At 39.2% G+C, this 24,954-nt stretch overlaps 2 protein-coding genes across 4 annotated transcripts in view; both read left to right on the forward strand.

Annotated features, from left to right (window-relative positions):
* Positions 1 to 1,717, forward strand: part of LOC146667716 (uncharacterized) — a 50,742-nt gene extending 49,025 nt beyond the window's left edge. The window contains exons 65-66 of the mRNA XM_085409383.1: positions 494 to 727; positions 819 to 1,717. Of these exons, the coding sequence (XP_085265509.1) occupies positions 494 to 727; positions 819 to 965 (381 nt within the window). The 3' untranslated portion in view covers positions 966 to 1,717. The remainder of the gene's footprint in view (positions 1 to 493; positions 728 to 818) is intronic.
* Positions 1,718 to 6,648: 4,931 nt separating this feature from the next.
* LOC146667717 (noelin-2-like) overlaps positions 6,649 to 24,954 on the forward strand; it is a 42,085-nt gene continuing 23,779 nt past the window's right edge. Inside the window, exons 1-3 of one of the 3 annotated variants that reach the window (XM_085409386.1) lie at positions 6,649 to 6,908; positions 19,381 to 19,530; positions 23,881 to 24,036. In XM_085409386.1, coding sequence (XP_085265512.1) covers positions 6,846 to 6,908; positions 19,381 to 19,530; positions 23,881 to 24,036 — 369 coding nt within the window. In that variant the 5' untranslated portion in view covers positions 6,649 to 6,845. Of the gene's footprint in view, positions 6,909 to 10,808; positions 11,335 to 19,380; positions 19,531 to 23,880; positions 24,037 to 24,954 lie in introns of those variants that run through there. The other 2 variants (XM_085409385.1, XM_085409387.1) reach the window with 2 other exon arrangements.

Below are 24,954 nucleotides of genomic sequence, written 5' to 3' on the forward strand. Positions count from 1 at the left end.
GGGAGAAGGCATTTATTCGGGTGGTCTGAGAATCTTGTCTGCTTTTCATACATGATGTGGTTCTGTTGGCTTCATCAGGTGGTGGCCTTATGAAGCCACCCTACTCTCATCTATGGTCATGAGCTTTGGATAGTGACCGAAAGAATAAGATCGCAAATACTAGGGGTGGAATTGAGCTTTGTCTTTGCTGGTCTCTCCCTTAGGGAAAACAACATGTTTGTTTGATTTTTTTCTCTCTATTTGCCCAGCATTCAGATAAGCGAAGAACCTTTGTAACGCAAGTAACAAGATACTTGCAACCGTAAGGTGATTACCGAATTTAACATAGCAATGCTTTACATACCGTGCTACTGAAAAATGTAATGTGATTGCAGTAATGTGTTACTTTGTAATGTGTTACACCCAAAACTGTTTGCAGTTATATTTGCTTTGTCTGCACTGTTTTGACTTTGTATGGTGTTGTTAATGAGTCAGTGTGATCTTGGTGCTCCAGTTTTCCTACTCCGGGTCAGATGGCGTTTCAGTCCACATTGTCCAGATGACCTTCCTGAAGCTGCTAAGTGCCACAGCCAAGCAGATATTCACCTACCACTGCCTTAACTCTGCTGCTTGGCTGCACACCGCCACGTACAACCACGAATACGCACTGCGCTTTAGAAGCAGCGACGGCGAGGAGCTGACATACGAGAACACACATTACATCACTGCACTATACGACGGGTGTCGGGTGAGGAACTCAGACACGCTTTTGAGGATAACTTATTAATTAATGATTTTATTATTTATTTACTTTATTCAATTGTCTTTGTCTGCTCTAGACACGCTCAGGGCAGGAGAGGACAGTTTTGGAATTTGACTCTCCGCTGTCCAACACGCTTCCCATCATCGATGTAGCTGTGTCCGATTTTGGAAATAAGAACCAGAAATTTGGTTTCGAAGTTGGCCCGGTTTGTTTCAACGGTTAACAGAGTCAGGGAGTAATTTACAGGGAAAACGAGCCATGGACATTTTTTACATGCAGGGATAAAAAGAAAAAAAAAATGATTCAAAACCACATATTTATAAGTTGATATACCTACAACAGTGTTCCTTCTTCTGTACACACACTCGTTTGCATACTCTGTCCTTCATTCACACAGCCCTGTCATGCATTCTCACTGTGGGCTTACATGCTGTGATTAAGAGAACTGCATACATGTAATGATTGTTAAAAACCCCTCAGCGACACTCATTTTGTCCTCTTTTCTTTTTGAAGGAGTAAGTGGTGCTCTCACAGTTTCATTCGTGTCCTTCTGTTCTTACAAATAATGAGCTGTGCACTCAAATCTCATCCATATGTAGTCACACAGAAGCATGTTTCTGCAACATTCATTCTCCATGTTCTTCAGCATTGTCATCAAACCTAAATGTGTTGTGTTGTTTTTATCTGTTGTTGTTGTAATTTTTCAATTATGCCAATCTGTTATGTCATGTATATTGGAGTTTAATTCATCATGGTGCTATAATGGAGCTCCTTCTGGAGTAAATATTTTTAAAAAATGGGTACTGGGGCAGTGCATTTTTTTTCTTTTTTTTCAACATTGCGAAGCCATGTTTAATATTTTTTTCTGCTTAACAAACTGTGGTGTGTGATTGCCTCGAGATCTTTCTATGCATATATGTGTGGGGAAGTGACTGATTAACATATTTTAATAAAAGTACACAATGTACATTTAAGTTAATATGATGAAATTTGTTTGTTTTTTTTAGTGAATACATTTGCTTAACAAAGACAACTCCAGGAGCAGCTTTAGTTCTGCAATTTCATAATACATGTCAGTTTGAAACTGTTCTTAGAGCCTGCAGGTGTGTCGGTCTCAGCAAATGTTGATGGTTTCTTATTGGTAACTTGTTTTTTATTTCCTTTAAACTAAATCGCACTCGTGGACACATTTAAAAGATAGAACATGAAAATAAATAAATAAATAAAAACTAATGAACAAGATTAGCTACATAAAAGCTGCATAAAATTGCTAATCACATTCCTTAATAATCAAATTGCATTTGAAATTTAGCTGAATTATGCACACTGTCATGTACAATGTTGAACACACTATATCAGATTAGTTGTGTGTGGTCTGCTAGGTTGTGTTACGTTACAAGTGATTACCAATTCCTTCTTTTACCAACATTCAACCTTTATTTTTAGTTTTTAAAATCTAATTTATTTATTTATTTATTTATTTTGTATCTTCAAGTACTGCAGAGCTATGGTAGTTAGCATATCTGACAATTGTTTACAGTCACTTCATTGTTTCCAATTTCCTGTCACAAAGAGAGGTGCTGCCGCTGTCAGGGCTGGAGCTCCAGTTGGTGGTCGGTGGGACGTCATAATCTATCTTTGACACAACAGGTAACTGCTGCGTGATACTAAAATGAGAATAATTCTTAATTGGCTAGTATTTCTCGTGATGACTAGCAAGAGCAGCAATCTTTAAACGTCTAGTTGTGCGCATTCTTAGTTTCTTGGTATGAAATCCACCTATAATAAAGTATCTTGACCATAAGGGTAGAAAGTATAAAATGTTACAAAAATTGATTTATGCACTAAAATGCCATTCATACACAGCTGCACAGAAACCTGCTTCTGCAACATTCACTCTTCATGTTCTAAGTATAAAAAGGGGGAACCTTGTTTCAGGTGAAAGCAGAAGTGTCTTAAACGAGCATTCTTTTTAATGGCCACCGGTGAGGCTACAGTTGTCACAAAAAGATGTGTGGTCTGATAGAAGTCATCATCTGTCAGTCTGCCCCAGGGCAGCTGTGGCTACAACTATAGCTTGCCTCCACCAGTGTGTGAATGTGAGAGTGAATGAATAGCAGAACTGTAAAGCACTTTGAGGGCCCAGAAAAGCGCTATATAAATGCAATCCATTATTATTATTATTATCATAGACAGCCATTGGACTTGACATTTTCCTGGCGAGTTTATGGGCTCAGCCATTCATTCATGGGGTAGCTCAGGAGGTAGAGCAGGTGATCTGCTGATTGGAAGTTTGGTGGTTCAATCCCTGGCTCCCCTAGTCTGTATGCCAAATATCCTTGGGCAAAATATTAACCAACTCCAATGGATGCTCTCTGATGCATCCATTGGAGTGTGAATGGTAAGTAAGCACTTAAAAGCATAGAAGACAGTGCATGTGTCTGGTGAATGTGAATGTGGCATGTTGTATAGAGCGGAAAAGTAGAAAAGCGCTATAGAGGAATCAGCCCATTTACCATTTCTGTTCATACTATTTCCATTTTTAAAATTTGGGTTATTCCAAGTTTCATAAAGGAGGATTATCTGTGATCCGATCATTACCATTTCAGATCAGTCCCTTTGCTCTGCCAAGAGGCCAAGACGGCAAAAGTAAATTACGATCATCTCAAGACTTTGAAATGGGATTTGAAGAAACAGAGGATCACACTGAGGTAGTTATGTCTCTGGAAGTGTCCATATTTTGGGGTAGTGTGGGGGTACTTGTTCTGAAAATTGAATGAATCACATAATAAATTACAAAATACATTAAGTTACTTTCTCTCAGCAGATAATTATTTGTTACAGTATTCGTTATATTACTTTCTAGTTAATCTTCAACATGGCCTGAGATGTACTGAATAAGCAATGCATCGAATTAACATAAACCAAAGGCTACAGCTCCACAGAAGACACACTTTCTTATAGTGATTAATTACTACCACGAAGCCAAGAGCAAAGCTGGGAAGGAAAATGTGGCCAGGCTGACTCTGCTGGAGAAAAAAGTAGTGCTAGAAATGGAGATTAATCCTACAAGCCTGACTGCTCATCACTGCTTTTGTTACCTGTTTAAAAGCAAGCTTTTGCTCTTTCACATGGGTCAGTTTCTCACAATTTGCTTTATATAAGCATGCTGTCTTTACAAAGAGTTGATGTCCTGTTAGCTGCTGCATTTGTGGCTGTTTGCATTTTCATCACGTTCTTGTTCTTTCACAAAACAAAACAAAAACAACATTGCTCATATCTTCACTGCACACAGCTTCTGAGGAGTGAAGATTGTAACACAAGTGCAGGAAAAAAAAGACCTGAAAAATGAGCCGATTTTCCAAATACTTGAGATACTTATGGAGCTCTTCATGACGTATAGTAAAACTACATTTTGTGAGTGTAACGAGCACATGTTTGAACTCCCTTATTTTGAAAGGTCACTGTGTAGGCTGATGTGTAAAATGTTAAACCTATCGTTAACTGGATTGCAGTGACCTTAACATGCTTGAAATGTCATCTCTAAACATGAATTTAAAACCCAATTAAATTTTGAATCATTTCCAAAGTGCAGAATATCGAAGGTGAAAATAAAGCCACTGCTGGGTTTACATCAGCAGCATTCAAAAGCTTTCACTGAAAATAATAAAAATACAAAAATAAGTAATAATAATAATAATAATTTCTTTAACCAGAACATTTGAGTGAAAAGTGATTCATGAATTTCTGGCTGGGCCCTGTTGTTTGGTTGGCATGAAGTCAAGTTTGTCTTTAATTTCACACACAGCTGGAGTAATGAGGTTGTGCGTAAGGTGTATGACTATTTGTTATTGGGTTTATACTACAGGCCGAGCATGCGTGCACTATATTTCTCTCTCGCCACCCATGTCTTCTTCAGTTGGCCTTTCCTGTTACTCTCTCTCTCTGCCTGCTGTGCCGTCTTGAAATCTGCATTACAATCATGCTGAAACTTTAATGAGGGGAAGCGAGTGAACACAGCGAGCTCATCCAAGAGTATTTAACAGCTAATTTCCAGCAATGAAATATGGATTGTGTGACATGAAAGTCACCTACATTGTGTTTAAAGCCAGAGTGGCAGGTTCACATGGAAGACAGCCAGCACAAGTTAGTAATTTATTCCTGTTCGGTTTGTGTACTGAAGATAGATGTCAGTGTCCAGAGAGAGAACAATGCAGAGGAAAGGAAGTTTTTTTCTCTTTATCTTATTTGTTTTAAGCCATCTGAGGTGTGTACTGGGAATAATTACCAGAATATATGCTAACATTTTACTTACCAACATGACAAAGCTTGCCTTGACTTGTATCATGTTCGTTAACTGGGGCTAGCCTAGCCTTTAACCTAATGCTCAAAACCATAGACATTATAACACATGGACATAACTTATAGGTGGAAAAAATTAACCCAATACATCAGTGCCTAAAAGGCTGCATTCTGCCTAAAGGCCACCAGATGGCGATAGCTGTGGTTGAAAAAGACCTGGGGTCCCATAGACGTTTATGGGAAAAAGGCTTTCTGTCATGGCCTCTGTAAACACTTTCCTGCTAGGTTTATATGTTTAGTCACTCCGTTTTGTTCTTATTGAATAAAACATTGAGTCTGTTTTCTTAAAATTGTGGTATGTACCCAAACCCTAATTGGGTAAACACTTGTCAATCACAAGTCATTAGACTTATTATTAGAAAACAATGGGTGACGTTACTGTACCACACCAGCATACGTGACAGTTACAGTACAACGTCCATCTTTTATACTATGCTGTAAAATGCTGTTCAGTCACATCTAATATTGATTTAACCCTAGAACACTATCGCTATAAATAGTAACACGATCACTAATGCCGGGTGATTTTTACCCGATATAATATAACCAATGAAAAGTAATCAAATATATCAAAATATGACAACACATGACAAATTAGAGTGGTCTTCTTTTACTTTTAACTGTGCCATGTCTAACAAAATGAAAAATAGAACTCCTAAAACAAAATAATGACTCTGGAAAGCTGGTCTTTGGTCCACCCATTCCTGGGACATTTGAGACTTCCCTGGTGAAGGCACAGGCTCCTCGACACGCAAACAGCTGCAGGAGAGAGAAATCATGTAAATGTATTTTCTCGGGTGTAAATCACCCAGCGATAGTGTTCTAGGGTTAACATGCTGCTACCTTAATCATAGCTTAACACAGGGCTAAACTGCTAGCAGTTAAAAGGCTAACGTTAATGTGCGCGGCAGCTAGATTAGCATTAGCAACTGTTTAATGTTCCAGTTTTGTGAAAGTGAGGGCTTTGCTTAACTTTAGAAAATGTTCAGTGTTGTGAACTATGAGTGTAAAAAACTCTTTTATATATCACTCTTATATAGTCATGCGATATGAGATGAATCACTATTCCTGTGTCATGAGGGGCTGAAGTCGTGTATCAACTGCAGGAGCCAAGACAGCACTGTTGGTATTATACCAATTTTTAGTATCGATTATTAAATTATCTGAGTAATGATTTTTTTTATTTTGACAACCTTACCAGTGAACAGTTTTTATTATTACATTTAGGAGTTTTTAAAAACTCCCAAATTTGGGAGAATTTGAGAGTTTTTAAAAACTAAGATTCCGTACAATTACGCCCCTTTTTCCAAATTAATAGAAAAAGTTTTCCTGAGTTCCAGGGAGTAAGTTTATGATACCAGAATCAGCAGTACAATCTCACATGCAATCTGTTACTAACAAGTGCACCCACTCACTAATTAACTGTATATTCACTGGCTGTGTTAAGCACCAAATAATCATCCTTTTCACCAACTCCTCCTTCCCTACGCCTCCTCTCTAATCTTCCTCAAAGACAGTTGCTGTCTCCAGTCAGCTCCTGAGTGGCTCTCCACAGCAAGAACACTAGCACTGTGCTCTTCTTCCACAGCCTGAGGGGATTCAGTCACTCCAGACTAGTCAAATTAGTCATAACCTCAAGGCTAAGCAAGGAAGGTGTACAGTACCAAGTTTTCTTTCATGTCTGGTGCGTGTCAAAGCTGGGTCAAGACCAGGAATACCAGAGGGAGAGAAAAGGACAGCCATGAGTCCACCTGAAGCCCTGTGGTTGCTGCTGCTGCTGCTGGTCACTGTCAGCTCATGTAAGGTAAGGAGACACCGTGTCCCCAACTTATCCATTCAACCTTTGTGTCAAATGAGTCAAAATTTAAAAGTTTCTAAACTTTAAAGTGGTTCTTGGAAAGAATTGATGTACTCTGATTTATCATTTTGTTAACCAACCTTGTGTCTTTTATATCTCCTGGTATTTGCTGGACATCCCCAAAATAGTTTAGCCATATTGCCTACATGCTAACAGTTAGAGCATGCATTTTTTTTTAAGGGAAACATATTTATAAGTCACAAAAACAGGACTAAAATAAAATGAAATAAATTGACTGAAAGAAATAAAATGCTTTATATAGATCCACATCTTAAAACATATTAGATAAAGTAAATATTGCTGACAAAGGAGTTTAGATCAAAATCGACCTCCCAAAAATTATATTTTTATAGATTTGTTTTGCCAAGTTTTATGCTCAGAGAAATCACGATCCTCTATATTCATTGTTTGAGTTATTTTTTTTATTATATTATAGTTTTGAGTTTTCTTCTTGTTTTGATCTGTTGTACTGTATTGTTCTGAGAAACTTGGCGATGATTAGTTTGTAAAAATGCAGAGAGGCAGCCACCTGAGTCAGTGACCAGAAACACCCTGAAGGTGTTTTACACCACTCACTTGTCATGTTGGCTCTGTTGTTGCCCTCCTCCTCCTCATGACTGTGTAACCTTAAGTGCAGCTGATTGAAATATTCATGTTTAGAATATTTGCTGAAGGAGATTTTATGTATAATCCATGTGTATTCTGCAGACTCTTTATCTAGAAAAAAACAACGAGTATGTTACTCCTGATGAGAACAAAGGCGCTATAAAATATTTAGTGTTGGTTAGTTAAATTGTTGACACATAATTGCTCGAGGCAGGAGACGGGGAAGAGCCATGTCCTTCTATAGCTCTTGAAGTTGTTACAGGGCTGCTAGTTGTGCACTGCAGTCTGTTTAGCATCACGGGTGGCCTTTTACAGCTCAAAAACACCAGCCTGATGTGTCAGTATTATCCTATTTTCATTAGACTCAACTAATTACAAACTGCAAATGTCCATTGCTAAAAATGTATATCATTCAATGATTTTGATCCTCCTCTTGACTGGTGATTAGCGTGAGGCCTATTTGACACTATTCCAATATTGTGTTTGATCCTTGCATTACATTTTCATACACACGATGAATTTACAGTACAGTATACTTAGTTTGTGTTTAGTTCTTTTTTTAAGCTTTACATTCATTACCGTATTTTGTAGACTTCATCAAAAATTGCCACTTAAGTGCTGTCCTAAATACGGTCAGAAAAAAATACAGTGAAATGTGTCTCATGGGTAAAGGATTCATTTAGCAGCAGCTCACAACAACACTCAACTCAAGCCACTGTTGCAAGAAAAAAAAAGATGTATATGCAGGCTTTAAAAAAAAAAATGTACAGCGTCTTTCACATTTAAGGTTTTATATGTCAGGTTATATTAAATAAAAGAAAAAAGACTTTATATGGGTTATTATAAACATCAGCCAAAATGCAGAACACTTACTGCTTCCATAACAATTAAGAGTAGCCAGGCGCTGCTGATCAAATACACGTGATTAACTGATCATGAGCGGGTGCGAGCGCCTCTATAAAAGCAGATGTTTCGTCAGTTTGCTGGTCTGGAGCATTCAGGTGTGTGTTAACACACTGCCAGTGAGGAAACACAAAGACGCAAATGTTGCTGCCCATCGATCTGAGAAGGGTTATAGGGACATTTCCAAGCAATTTGAAGTCCATCGTTCAACACTGACAAAGAATATTCATAAGTGGAAAACATTCAAGGCAGTTGCCAGTTTTCCCAAGAGTGGACGCTTCTAGGAAATTTACCTCAAGGTCAGTACTCAGAGAAACTGCAAAAAATTCAAGAGATTTCCAGGCCTCAGTTGGCATGTTAAATATTAAAGTTCACAACAGTATACAGTTTAAAAATGACTGAACAAGTATTGCCTGGCTGGACGGGTTACCAGAAGAAAGCCTCTTCTTTCTGAGAAGAAGCTGTTTGGAGAAAACCAAACACAGATTATCAGCACAAGCCCATCATACCAGCTGTCAGCTTTGTTGGCGGAGGGCTGATTATTTGAGCTTATTTTGAAGCCACGGGACAAGTCACTCGTTCAAACATGAACTCCTCTGTTAACAAAGTATTCTGGAGTCAGCTGTCTGTCTGACAGCTCAAGCTTGGCCCAAATTGGGAAATTCAACAGGACAATGATCCCAATCTACAAATTAATGGCTGAAAAAGAAAAGAATCAAGGCATTGCAATGGTCCAGTCAAAGTCCAGAGCTCAACCTGACTGAAATACTTTTGTGGACTTTAAAAGAGATGTGCATAAAACCAGTGAACTGAATTAACTCTGTCAAGAAGAGTGGGCTGAAAATTCCTTCAATATTTTTTCTATGACAAAGTCACACAGCTTTTTTTAAGGTTAGGTTTAAGGTTTTTCTACAAGCTACTAAATCTTACAGTGCTTCTGCATCCTGGCTTAGATGTTATTAAATAGATGATACATGACATGGTCTAATATGTAATGTACCCCCCTCCCCCAATCTGTTGTGCAAACCTTGTGTTTGTGAAGCACAGCCAATCACAGGGAAGAGAAGGGAAACAAAATGTCATGGCTCAGCGTAAGACTAACAAATGGGATTGTTTTGAACTACTAATTGTGCTAGTTAGCATAATAATGGCACTTAATTTTTTTACGGCCTGCAAGGCTTTCATTTATTCATTCATATAAATAAATAAGCCAGTGATTAGGGCAGTTAGTCATTTGGTTTAAAAAAGTGCCAGAAAACATTTTTTTAAAGAAACACAGCTCACCGCTTCACAAAAATTAAGACAAACTGTGGTTGTAAGTTAAACCACTGGGAAAATAAAACATATCAAGCTAGAAAAACTCATCTTCATTGCAAAAACAATCAATAACAGAACAATAGTCTGAAGAGTAGCAGTGTTGCAAATGCTGCTGATAGACAGAGTGGGTACCAGGAATAAAAGCCTTCAAAATGCACATAGAGACTTAGACTTAGGTAGTATAGTGTATCGTGTATACAGTAAGTATATTATTTAACTGGGACACAGTTAGGCTTTGTGCATAAGTGCTGTACCAACTCCTTTTAATCTGCAGTCCCCAGCAGGTGGATGCAAACGTTGTAAACACAGTGACAGAAGTGGCACACAGGCTGAACTTTATTTTTGGAGTTTGTTGCTGCCATGGAAATGCTGCAGAGCCAGATCAAATAAAGCATCTGTACATCTTGTACTTTCTCTGAAGTTTTGATCAAATCCAGTGTAAAATCTCTTACACAGTTTGGTTGTCGGCAGGCACCGAGGGCCACGTGGTGGCAGTGTTGCATCAGTGTGTGATTTACATGAAGCACAAATGCACACACGCACGCACACACTTAAGGGAGAGGTCAGTCCAGATCATTGTGCATTCCTGTAGGCGTCTGCATTTAATCAATATCAAGGAAAAGATGGGGACATTGGACAGAAAGGAAAAAGAAAGGTGTTGACTGCAGTCAGGATGAAAAGGGAAAATTAAAGGTCAGGTAAAAGAAGAAGAAAATGGGTATGGAAATGATAAAAGGGTGAAAAAAGCAAGAGAATGGGATAAGTGTCAGATGAATATTCTTTTTTTTCTCGTTAGCACTTTTTTTGCGGCGTGCTTTTTTTCATTGAATGAAATATGGTTTGAGAGGAGACTGTGGCGCTTGGATAAAGAAGTGGAAGGAATAGGTGAGAGTCTGGGAGAGAGATGGAGGAGTGTGTCTGCGAGAGAGGGTGGAGGAAAGGCGGGAGGGAGGGAGAGGCAGAGAGTTAGAGGATAAATGAGAGAGCAGTGCTGGCTCAGCCACAACGCCTCACTGCCAGACGAAGGAAGGAGTCCAGGAAACACACACATACACACACGCACACACACATACGCGCACAGTTCAGACCAGCTGTTTCCAGGAGCACCTCCTGCAGCCTGAGCTGGATGTTTGGACTTGATGCGTCTTTGCATGGATGCATCTGGATTTATCTACTAACCTGTGGCAGTGTCTTAGACTTCAGAGGGAACATTCGTGATTTTTTCTCTTCTTTTCTTTTTAAACAAACACTACAGAGCAACTGCACAACCTGTAACACCATGCTGTGCAGCTGCTCTTGTTAGAATGACTGCTGTGAACAGTTTGGACTGTGTGTGAGAGCCGGCCAGAGTTTCTGTTAGTGTGTGTGTGTGTGTGCGGTGTGTGAATGTGTATGCATCAGGATGAGTGTTCCCATGTTGAAAATTGGAGCGGTGCTCAGCACCATGGCTATGGTAACTAACTGGATGTCCCAGACCTTACCGTCGCTGGTTGGACTCAATGGAACCATCATCTCCTCAGAGGGCACGCATGAACGGATCGTCAGCGTACGTATTCATATTCATATGACTAAACACGCACGCATACACGCTGCATCTGTGCACTTCCAGAACTTCGTCTTCATCAAACGATAGAGACGCGTTTTTGTTGTCACTTGAGTTGTGATTTTCAGCAGCACCTTTACATACTTCTCTTTTCTACACAGCAACATCCACTTTCAGTAAATATAATGACATAAGCTCTCCTTTGTGACATGATCTGTAATTATTCCAAGATAAATGTCTGCTTATTCACTGTAGAAGAAAAAAAGCCCCAGCTTCTAAGATATCTACGATGACGGGGGAAGTAAGTCAGATTCAATTATCAAGATCTTCGGGGATATTTTAGCCTGCATGCAGCAGATATTTGATCTGTTCACTGGTGCAGAAAAGACATGAAAGAAGGTAGAGGAGGAAAAAAAAGCGCTCACAAGATCAGAGTCAGAGCACAATTAGAAAATACACTACAGCAGGTGGCACAACTGAAGAATAAATAGCACTAATGAATAAATAAATAAGCTTTTATGAGTCATAAAGAACACATGTACAGTATGCACACACTGCTGCACACACACACACTGCTACACCCACAGACCGGTAATAGGATTGCTCTTTCTCAGACTTACTGGGGTGATATTTCTCCTAGGGAAGGCTGACTCACCCAATGGGACAGCCGGTGATTTGTTGCCCTAGCAACCCCCCTGGCAACCCGAGACATGGGGGATCACTGCACGCACCCTGGTTTCTTCACCCCGTATGCGTATCCTGTCCGTGCATTGCAGTTTGTGTGCGTTTGTGCGCACACTCAGGGTTTGCATGATTTACCTTTCTGGCACCTCGCATCTGCTGCGTGGTGGCACTTTGCAAGTTCAGCAAAGTGCATGTAGTCTCATGCAAGCAGGTGCCCACACACACACACACACACACACACACACACAGACCGTGGCTGAAGCAGATGGAGATGTTAGATGGGCAGTGTTGCTACTGCAATAGTTGACAGACAGTTTCTAAATGGGAAATGTCTGAAATCTGGCTGTTGTGTCTCTGTAATCCAGCTTAATTGCACATAAATTTAATTGTTAGCTACATCACTTTCGCCAAAGTGTTTATTTATTTTTTGCCAATTGTGCTTCCCCGGAGTCTTATCAAATGAACTCAAATGCTCTTTAATCAGCACTACTTGTCAGGTTCCAAATGTGCTTCAACTTTGCTGAATTAATTTTAAACTGCATGGTAATTAAAACATAAATTGTATTAAAAGGTTTTTCTTTTTGTTTTTTAAGATAAGGGCTGCTAATGAATTGGTGCTTTGTTCAGCTTACATACTGAGTAACAGAAGCATTTCAATGGATTCTTTATTGTTTTAAGCAGCTGTTGTAACTATTCACTATCCTCTGACTCTTTAGCATTTAGTTTAAGCTTGATTGAGTTTTTATTGGTCATTTTTAAACTGTTCTATTCATTTATTTACCCATTTAGCCTGTTGCCACAACACATTTCAGTTGTTGGCCTTTTACTTTTTGCTACATAATATTATTATATTGAGATTAATGTTGCAGCGTTTCTGTTGCTAACCTGTTTTGCCATGCTCAGTCAGAGCATTCAGTGTTTATGTGTTACTGCTGACTCACTATGCATATTTTTCTTATGTCATAAGAGCATATGACTTTTAAAAAAGAAGGCTTCTATACAGTCTATTCATTGCAGTGCTAGTCTGGGTAAACACACTCTAAGCTACATGGTGTCAGTAAGACTTTCCGATTTTTCTCTTATATAGGATGTTACACACATTTTTCTGAGTTGCGTACGTCCTCCTGTCTCCTCAGCCTCTTATCAACAATTTGTCAACTGCAGAAATGCGGCTCTGTTTGCTCTGCGCTCTCTGTATTTGCTCTGATCACAATCAGTCGAGCTGCCTGTGTAGATTTTTATCATTTTTCCCTCGTGTGAAATGAGCCCCGAGGTGCCATATGTCCTCTGTTTAATTACATCGAGCAGGAGGCACAGCCGATGCTCATACATTCAGCTCATTCACATCTTCCTCTTTTTAAACCTCAACGCTCGCGTCATCAGCTCCATTGTGAACATTGTGAAGGTTACCCCTCTGAACCCAGCTGATAGATTTATCAGATGTTTCCCTCCAGGCCACCACGGTCCCCCCTCCATATTTCCCTCTCGTGCCTTCATCCTCTCGGCAGCCTCCTTCTCTCATCCTCCCCCTCTGCCATTATTCTTTTTCAGGGTTTTTAGGGCAGCTCAGTGCGACAGGCTGTGAGTGTCAGATCAAACTCAGCCGTTCCTTTACATTGTTCTAAAGTGTTATCACTAAGTAGGTCAAGCTGCAGACCTGGATAAACCTCACAGTAATGAGCTCGTGATTTAGCGTCTTCTGTGTTTTTGTCTTTATGGTTTTTAACTTCCTCTGCTGTTACTTGCTTCCAAATGGTCAGCCCTCTGGGAACAATCGGTGTCGCCTCAACCTAATGAGTCCCAAATAACCCAAAACATAAAAAAAGGGTCTGATTATATAACAGCTTAGACTGTATTTTTCAAGTGCTAATAATTGCCTGTCCACTCCTCTGTGCTGCAGTTTTTAAAATCACCTCAGCAGGTTGGATTTGTGCCATTCTTTAGGCTACAAAAGGTTAAAAATAGGATTCCCCTGTGGTGAGGCAAATAATAACTTTTTTTTTTAATTTTCCTACTGTCTGAATAACAAAAAGCAAAACGTACATACTATTACACCAGCAGGAGTGCTGACATTTAAATAGCTGCAAATGTACAGCGTACAAACAGAGTTGTAAAGGAGCCACTTGAAATGCCTCTTAAATGCTAGAATTCGCACACGGTGTGCCTCTTAAGCCCTTTCAATTAAATCTCTGTTTTGTTTGTTCTTCGTATCATGATGGAGACTCTCTGATCTGAAACCCATTGTTTGATTCATGAATTAATACTTTTTTGTCTTAAACCAAAGCCCCTCTGATTTCGTCCCCCACTCCCCAAATCAATACCAAGGACTGCCATTAATAATAAGCACAAACGTTGTTTTTCTTTTTGAACATTAAAATCTCTATTCGACCGCTGGCCTCGTCTTTGAAGAGCACCTGATTGTGGATTATCAACACTAATCTTCTGACCCTGTGCTTTTTTTCTTTTTCACTTTAATCAAATATTCAATTAATAACTGGATTTTAGATCCTCATGGGTAGATTCAAGTGGTGCATGTTAAAATAAATATTGATTTTGAAGTGATTTTTTAAAGGATGTCATAAATGCAGGCTCCAGAATCCTTTCATGTTGAACATGCAGACTGACCCACAGTGATTTGATTAGTTATTGAACTTGGGCCTGGTTAAACATAGACTGTTTAGAACTGTGAGATGTGTAGTGAGAGGACCCAAATGCAAGATGCAGGGAGGCAGAGTTCCAATAACAAAAGGCGAGCTGTTCATTTAGGCTGTAGCGAGAGCCAAGAAACTAAATAGCAGAATTCCAAAAACAAGGCAACAACATGGGAACACAGAGAGAAAGTACGACTACAGGCAGCTCAACAAAAGACCAAGGGGATGCGGGACAAGTTATACACAGAAGGCTAATCAAGGCAGGGAGTAATATCAGCTGTACAATCAGCTAGATGAGGACAGATGGGAAGTAAAAGCAACTGTAAAACACAAGAGGCAAAGGATTACCAAAGTAAAGCAGGAAATGAAGAATAGACAAAAGAACACACTGGATATGTATAAGCTTGACAGAAGCAAATATGAAACATTAACCAGAAGTAAAACATGACAAGTACTTAATGCTCAGAAAGCTCAGGAATCAATGAAAATCAGATCCTAAAAGCTGAGATGTCAAACTCATTTTACACTGTGGACCACATGCAGCCCACTTTGAGTGGACCAAACTCGTGAAGCTCTCCTCTCTGTCAGTGCAAAGACATTTTATTACACATTTAGTCCCTGAAACACTAATATAAGGAAATGAAGTGCAGTTGAAACAATGCGTCTCAGTTTTTCTTCATGATGAAGAAATGATGCTGAAGTCTGTCGTCACTAATCTTTGGCCTTAGATTTTAAGACATACATGTGTAAAATTAAAGAAAAAGTCCTGTTAGCTCCTGTAATTATAAAACTGAACATTTTTGTTAAATGACAGAATGTCTTTCTATCAAAGATTAAAAAAAAAACCCCAATAACTTTCTGTCATTTATTTACTTTGGTGTGTATCAGTGGCCACGAGCGACATTTTTATTAGTAGGAAAAGCTCTAAAATCTACAAAAATATCGTTAAAATCCCCAAATGTATGCTTTCCTTTACACTTTACAGTGCTGTCCCATGGGCCAGACTGGAGTCTTCAGCAGGCCTCAGGCCTCATGTTTGACACCCCTGTCCTAATAACATTAAAGAACAGGACAAATCCTGTCATATTATAATTTCTTGCTGGAATCTCGTGGTACGGTTAAATAATACGTTTATACTTACTGGCTAAACAAGAGCTGAACATGACCTTATATCTGTGTGTGTGTTTGTACCAGGCTTGTTTCACACATTAGCTTGCTGAGGTGCTATCTATTAATAGCCAACTCGTACTACTAACTGTTGTTGAAGCCAGTCTTGATTTCAGTCAGATTTGCTTTATTAAGTGATCCACAGAGCAGATAAAAGTACTTGTTCATATCCATAGGGAAGAAAATCTGCTAACACAGCTTTTCTCCTTTTTTATCAGCTTACCTGAAACTACTGAATCAACAAAATGGCATTGATCTCTCCCCCACCTCTACAACAGCCAAACCACACACTACTACAGTGTTTCCTGTTTCCCTGCTGTTAGCTTTGTGACAGCGTTGTTTAGCTAATTCAATTTTTATGTTTTCTTAATGTAAAAAAGAGAATTTTCCTCATACACAAAAGAAAGTTCAATCCTGCAGTTTATCACAAACCTGACATAGTCTTTACTCACCAGGACGGTTATGAAAAATTGTAACAGGAGAAATAACTTGTAACTATAGTTAGATAAATGTAGTGGGGTAAAAAAAAAAAAAGCACTATAAAAGCAATATTTTCGTTTGACTGTTAAGTAGAAATTGAAAGCTCAGTGAAAAACGCCCACTCCATTGCAGCAGGAGGACCTATAATAGGCACTTAAGGACAGTACTGGAGTCGACGTATTTTTGCAGCTGATAGTTTATAAGAATTGTGAACGTAATGAAAGCTGATAACCACTTTAGATGAAAAAAATGAGCATTTTGTTGTCCATGTGAATGAACACACAGGTGCTTTTCCTTGGATGAGCTAATGTCATTTAGCGGTTCAGCCATTTTTATGATGAGATTCATTCTTAATAACTTGGAACACCACGTTTCCTGCTGCGTTGCTCTGCAGCAGTGGGTCATCCATCGTCATATTCACGCTCTCAATACAGGCAGAACAGACAACAAACAATGACTAAAAATACCTTGGGCTTCATGTCGCCCCCGCTAAGGGAAAAAACTGCAAAAACTCTCATTTGTTCATTTGAGTAATGGCTGCTACAGCAAAGCTATTTTTAACTTTTGTTGTTTTACATTTTGGGAACAGAAGCGTTCGACCAGAAGGAAGAAACTGGAACTGTCTGGTGTGCAGGGATGCTGTGGTTAACCAGTCAGCCTGTTAGACCACTTAACAGTTTGATTGAGTGAGTTTGTGTTATTTACAGATAAGAATCCAAACCACGACAACAAAGAAAAGGATAAAACAGATTCAATAAAAGCAGGATAAAATGAAATCATCGTGGTTTTATCAGTGCGGAAACAAGAAAGCCTTCTCAAACATGGGAGTCGCTGGGGCCCCTTCTTGCACACAGCTTCACAGTTTGCTTTAAAATCAAGCTTCGGATCAACAACTATTCAAAGGCATTAACATTAAACACACTCCACAATCTGACCTTTAATAAAAGTAGCTTTGTGTTTAGGAGGGCTTTTCCTAAAATCAGTAATTGTGTATTTAATCTTAGACGTGTTCAGCTGTTTATGAGTCCTCACTGAGATAATAAGACAAAGCTCCTTGTGTTTGTTACCTTCCAATTACGTGTTGCCAACAAGGAAGTTGCAGAGTGCCCTCTGGTGGACACGCTATGCAGCCTCAACACTCGTAACATGGTTAAAATATTTTTTCCACCTCAATTTCTTACCTTTTAAATTTTCATTATCAGTCCCGACTCCCAACCAATATATTGATCAGGCTCTGATTTGTGTTATCAAAATCATTTGTACTAGCTACTGTTTCCAAGGTGTCCAGAATATTATCTAAAAGAAAGTCAGGCTTAATTGGATTTATCAAATCTATCAAAAACATTTTCCCTCAGTCACTGTGATCACTGTTGAGGGTGTTATGAATGATTTTACCTTGAATCACATGCTTCAATAACGGCTTCGCTTAAGAATGAATACATTTCCTACCTCCCATTTACAGTATGTGCTGAAAGATAAAAGTATGCATACATATAAACAGATCATGGGAGATGTGCATTCATCATTTGGAAAAAAAACCCTCATATTTTGGTGTAAAGGTAGAAATAAAGATAAGAGGAGTTACCGCTCTGTGCTTTTTTTCTTTTTCTATTTTTTAGGAGAATGTAGTCTCTATTAAATCTCCGTTTCGTAGCCTTTGTAGGGTTTTTCATGTATTTTTTATTTTCAGCCAACACACTTCTTTTCAGCGTCACAGTCTTATTCAGGTCAGACTGCAGTCATCAGGGCTGAACAGATATTTTCCTTTTATGTCATTATCGTCGTAGCCAGCACGTAAATCTCTGCGTGATCTCACCATGATGCATCTCGTGATTTCAGCGTCTTTTTATGTTTGTCAAACGGAGATTGTGCGCTTTCTGTGTTTTCATTGGGCTCGACTTCACCAGAGACATCCATGTCCAATTCTGAATTTCTCATTTGTTGCTAAAATTAGCTGTGACGTCTCCCACATGTCTGTGTCCAGGAAAGCTAGCAGCATTACTGGAGAGTTTCCACTCTCTGCCTCCACGGACGGAACTGCTGTTCTCTCTGGCAGAAAGTCACCGACTCCCCAGAGCTCCCACAAATCTGCACAAAAGATGATTTCTACCCTGCAAACAGTCCACACCAGTGCACAACCAAACATCTATGAGCAACCACTTAATCTCTAAAAACTTCAATCATCAACTTAAATTTTAATCACTGATATTTGCTTTCTGTTTTGTTGTATTATTATTATGCAATGTCAAAGCATACGAGTGAGTTCATAGCACTGAAGCTTTTCGCTTTAATCTCTAAATGTAGCATCCGGTTTTCAGATTCCTCTAAAAACCCTTTTTAAGCTAAATTTAAATCAAACTGACAAAGCAGAAATAAATAACCACCAATACCTGAACCTCTGCTTTTTCTCTCTCTTTTTCTTCTTCGTTTCTTGCTGTTTTCACAGTTGAAGAACAAAATGTGTCTCTCAAAGATATTCGACATTCACAAGACCGTGAATGTTGAACATCATCACCCTACATTCATCAACAACTTCAAATGAATGTCAATGTTGCTCCATCCATCTCTGGATGTTCATTGTTTTACCAATAAGTTTCCTGCATTAGTGCATTTACACATTTGTTTCCTGCTACCTGGCTGTAGCATGCAGACCAAAAAGGCATTTTAACCATAAATCATTTAATCCCTCCCAGTTTGATTTGATGGTTTCAAATGTCAAACCTGTGCATTGTTAAATGTCAGTTTTACACATTTTAACTTGGTTTCCATTGTGGTTAATCTAATCTGAGCCAGACGTTTTAGAGTCTTTTTACTGACAAAAACAGTCCCATGGCCTGCGTGTCACAGAAGCATAAAGTAGTTAAGCCAAGGAGCAATGGTGAGGTGTTTATTTGGTAATGGAAATAGTTGTACTCCAGCTTGTTGTGTACATCATCTGCTCTGCTAATAGGTGATGAATTTGTTTGTTGTTCTGTTTTGCTTTCTGTGCTTTCCTCTGCTCATCCTCTCGTCTGGTAATGTGTTATCCCGCAGTGACTTCATTAACACCGGGCGTGTTTGTGTGCAGGGGCTGTACCCGGGCTCAGAGGAAGGCTGGCAGGTTTACAGCACGGCCTCGGATCCCGACGGCAGGTGCATGTGCACGGTGGTCGCCCCGGCACGGAACCTCTGTAAACGAGACCCTCGGAGTCGACAGCTACGCTCGCTGACCGAGCAGGTGCGTGTGCATTTGTGAGTGTTCGTCTCGCGCCTTGACGTTTCAGTGGTCAGCATTGACATGCGGCACGGGGCAGAGGCGGTGTACTGGAATGAAAATATTCACTGGACTGTCTCTTTGTTTTGACACTTGCAGAAACACACATGAACAGACACACACGGGCTTCGCTGACAGATGTATTCCTGATACATCAGTAGCCAAATCCTCTGTAGACTGCCAGTCATTCAGCATGCCAAAAGAGTTTAAACTCAAAGAAACGCTGACAAATGGGTGGGAAAGAAACACTTTGTTCTGTGTTGTGGGTGCAGCTCAGCATACGACCATACAAGCGTGTAACTGCTTGTGTGTGTGTACATGTGTACGGGGCTATTCAGTTCATGCCTGTGTCCTAAGAGAGGGTAATAAAAGTGATTTGTGACAGAAATTGATGAATTATTGAACGGCATCAAGTAAGCAAACATTTCTGAATGCATTCGCTATTCTCAGCCTCGCACACGACGGCACGTTTTCTCACCAACGCTGTAGTAAACCGGAGCACACCAATGGCAATATCACAAAGATTACTACTCTTTTTGTCCTACACTGGTGCTGTTACATCCTGTTCTCGCTTCACACAAAACGAGAGAGAAATGAGAAAAAGGTAGATGAACACTATCAGAAATAACTCCCTCTTCTCTCCTCGCTCTGCTCTTGTTGAGAGTCTTTTGTATTTATGAATCTTAATCAGCTCAGCATGTCTGTGGAAGTGACACCTAGATCCCGCTGTGAGTTTGTGTGCGGTGGTATGAGCGCTTATTTTTTATTTTTCTATTTTTTTTGCTTGTCTGGCCCCCAATGAACGTGTTGTACAGGAGATGTGTGGGCGGGTTTGTTTGTTTGTTTGTTTGCATATCACTCCTGAATATCTGGAAATATCTGGGTCATTTTTATAGTAGATTTTTTTAAACACTTGTTTTTCATTCAACATTAAAAGAGATTTCAAGTGTGTGGTACACCCTCTGCCTGGTTAATGAGACGGGGCGTGAGTGGGGGTTGTTTTTTAGAGCAGGACACGAAAGGAGAGGGACTTCTGTTTAAATGGACCTAATGAGATCTAAGAGAGGGGAACAGGGGGTCTGCAAACTGTGTCTTTGTATCATATTGTTGAGCAGTGAATGGGGGATGTTAAACCCGAAGCATGAACTGCTTTTAATTTACAAAGCATATTTTCCTCACACTCTTTTATTTATCCATTTTTATTTATTTACCTATTTCTATTTTCAGTTAGGAGCTAAAAATGTTACGTGTTACGTGTAAAAAATGTTTTTTAATGTGGTGCCTACAACTTTTATGAAACAACAATAATAATAATAATAATAATGATAATGATGATGACGATGATAATAATAATACTAATAATACTACTAATAATAATATATTCTACTACTACTACAACTTTAAAAACTCTCACCACCTTCCTTTAATACAGAAAATTAAAAACATATACACAATTAAATTAGTAAATAAAATTAATCAATTATTTAAATGAACAATTAAATAAAATAAACACATAAAACCACAGAACAATAAAACTGCCCACCATACTGTTTGCAGTTTAAATTTTGAACCACATGAACAGAATGACTGTATTTAGCACTGCCAGCCTGTTGGTCACTGCTTTAGACTCAAATATCTCGACCAGTTTGGAAGAATTGCTGTAACCCTTGCTGCAGATATTCACGGACCCCAGAGGTTATCTCGGATAACTTTGGTGATCCTTTTGTTTTCATCTTTTAACATTCGAGATCTGTTAAATCTGCCAAAAAAAACCCAGCCTGTTAATTTTGTTGGTAGAATTTAACTCCAAGGATCACTGTGTCACTGTACAGTGCTGCAAAGTTTACATCCAGAGTTGCTAGCTTAATTGTAACTCTGTCCCTTTGTTGCATATAAACATTATGTAGTATATTATGTATACTTTGGGGTTTTGGAGTCCCATCACTATTAACCACTTATATATCAAAGGTAGGGTCAGGTGACTAAAGCCCCATTCACACAGTGCCAGAGACTGGTTAGTGACCCTTTTTGAACCACCGGTTGCTAGCAAAATGTTTATACTCTGGTCTGTTGGTGAAAACCTTCTAATGATTGCCTTTATCACCAGCAGATTGCTGTGGTCACCAATAGTTTGTATGGACCTTGCTGGCATGTTAGCAAACATTTGCTAGCTACTTTCTGAGAGGTAGTAACAGTTTGTATTGCACTTTTCACAGTTTCACTACTGCTTGAAAGTAATTTCAATCTTTCCATGCAAACAACACGTGACTGTGGCAGCCTGCTAACGACCAGAGCAATCGGAAAGAGGTTTGTGTTGCAACCCTCTATTTATAACTGATTTCTCTTAGAGATTGTCAGCAACGTCCAGAAACCACTTGGCAACCAGTTGGTGAATGCACATTTTTTCACTTCACAACAGGCAGTTGTATCATGTCCAGCATGGTGGATGGCTCTTGAGGAATATGCACATGACATCACACGAGAAACCTCTAGCATAGTGCGTGAATTCTGCCAGGGTAGTGTTGTCTCAAGTTGAAAACAGCAAGCTGTGAAGTACTTAATAGCAGCTACGATATTCTTCTTCAGTGAAAATGAAAATTTAAAACAATCACCAATGAATCCCTGAACACCTGTAACATCAGTGTCTGAAAACATCTGCAGCTGTTAGCTAACACTGGCATCACTATCAGTTCTGACAGCTTGTCTTCCTCCTGCTGCCTCCTCCGTCTTGGTTGGTGGCCCGTGTCACTACTAGATCCATAAAGGTGTAGACCTAGATGGCATTGCATCACCAGGGGTGGGTACTACAAAGTAAGATTACTGGGCTAGCAGGCTTAACATCAGAGTGTACTCTGTCAAGAAAGTGGCTCACTTTTTACCGAGCTAATTCACCATGGTAACTTACATTGAACACATAACCTGGTCAGGAGCAGGTTCTTTCACTTACGGCATGTTTTCAGAGCAATATATATTATCTGCGTAGAAAATGGAGTATTTGTATAAGTAGTTGTAAACCTTACTAATGTCAGGAAAGAAGCCAAGGTGTAGGTTAAAGCAGCTCAGACTGTGTGCTGCATTGTCATTAAAATGGGCATGTATTGATTTTGTGATGCAAAAAGTGTATAAATGGTTTTATACTTGATTTAAATTCACTTAGTTTTACACGGGTAGAATTGCAGCAATGAGAACACAGCGCATACTTTAAGTATATCTATTCAATCAATAAAAATAATTTTACTTTGATCAGCCAGTAAACTGAAGCAATTTCCACATCTTTATCACATCTTTCCACTCAGTGTATTAGGCTGTGGGACAGTAAGCTAGTCTCAGAACTCTAATATGCAGCAACCACTTTAGAGATAACTAGCAGCACTGAGAGCACACTCAGCTGTAAGATTATGAACGCACATTAAAATGTTTATTTTAAATGATTAGCTAAATACATAAATAACCAAGTTAATGATCTTCTATAGAAAAGATCTGTTATTCTATTTGCTGTTGTTTTTAGGGTCTCTAAAGAGACCAATTTATCATCATCATCTGATAACTCCTCTGACTGAAGCAGGCGTTGCTCATAGGGATCATTTTGTGTGGTAGAAGGGTCAAACGCTCATTGATTGTCATTTACAAGTCGATAGCTAATGAGCATACTCCAGATAATACTTCTTTCTGAAACATAGAATTATCAACATTTAAAAATTGATCTAATTTTTTATACATTATGTTTTCCATAGACTTCCATAGGATTTTGTGTCCCCTCTGTTGGCCATTAAAAAGACGAATTCCACATTGGTTTCACTTTTCAGACCTGGAATCTTTTCTGCTGTCTGTGCTACAGACAGCAACTACGTGGTTCTTCCTGCTCTTTCATTTCACAATAAAAGCCCCTATATACATATACATTATAAAATATAAAAAATAACATAAAATAATAAGTAAATGATTATTGAAATACAGCATTTGTTTTGTTGGTTTAACATTAACACTCAAACCAGCGTGCAACAACTTTTTTTTGTCTTTGCTATACTAGTTACCATGGGGGGTTAAAAATTCAGTGAACTAGCCCTTTGTTTGTCATCATATCACCACACAGCCATATTTGTAGGCAAACAACAGGTGTTTGGAAACAAATAACAGGTGCCAGTAATCAGACAGCATCCAAAGCCAATCATAAATATTAATGGAAGGGACAAACAGTAATCACTGATGGCATCAGCAGCATTATGCATATGCGTGTGTGTGTGTGTGTGTGTGTGTGTGTGTGTGTGTGTGTGTGTGTGTGTGTGTGTGTGTGTGTGTGTGTGTGTACATCAGGTCCAGAACGTGAGTCAGTCCATGGAGGTGGTTGACCTGCGGACATCCAGAGACCTGCAATATGTTCGAGACTCTGAGCCACTGCTGAGAGGAGTGGATGGACGGTTACACACTTATGTGGCCAGTCCCCGCAGTCTGACAGCTAGGAGCCTGCAGGTAAACACACACACAGAAACACACACACAAACAGACACACACACACATACACATCAAGTCGCATACAATGCAGACAGTCGCTGCAGGGAACATATAACCTTTGGTGTGAAAACATTGATTTCACGCATGCCAAGCTGAAGTTTCTTGCCTGCTCTCAGACACGCGAGCATCTTTCATCAAGAGGACAAAACTTGTCTTGAAGCTGTCAATTTGCTGGCTTCATGTCTGCTGTGTTAAAGTGTCGCACAGCCTTTTTTCTGAAGGTGCCAGTAAAACTGCAGCATCACTGCACACATTAAGGCTTCAAGCTGTCATAAAAAAAAAAATCTGTCTGGAAAGAGTCTGAATTTTAATATTAATGACCAGATTAGAATAATATTGAAACACAAAAGCACAGAACATTTTTTCTGCATTTGTCTTTTATAGTTTGTTCCTTGGTACTTTAAATTTGCAGGAGAGAAGATAAGATTGCCTTCCTGGATAAGTATTGTGTTTTACTGAGGGAAATCTGAATGTATTTCACTTTCTAAATTAGGAGTACTAATCTCATTAGGCTTGGTGCTTCCTGCCATGATGCCACTGGCAGGCGTCTGTGCCAACAACAAAACATGGGGAGGGGTAGTGAAAGATTATTTCAAGAGCTACAGAGAATGACAGGCCGTGGATCTCAGGAGGGAGAGTTGAATGATCTAAACAGTTAAATCAGCTGTGAAACGGCTTCATTTGGCAGCTTAATGACACTGAAGTGGAAGCCTAGCATAACCCAGCTCACTGTTTACACATGGATGTAACTTTAAGCAGTGATTTAGGGACTTTCATCTCACGGAAAAGATAGGCAAAAACTATATGGTAAAGTATGGTTGACATTTTTCCACATTTAAGGTTTGTTAATCTGCTGCTTTTACAGGTTTTTTTAAT

This window comes from Rhamphochromis longiceps, linkage group LG6 (assembly GCF_057381845.1).
Source record: "Rhamphochromis longiceps isolate RC_006_pf linkage group LG6, R_longiceps_female_GT1.1, whole genome shotgun sequence".
Taxonomy (NCBI): Eukaryota; Metazoa; Chordata; class Actinopteri; order Cichliformes; family Cichlidae; genus Rhamphochromis; species Rhamphochromis longiceps.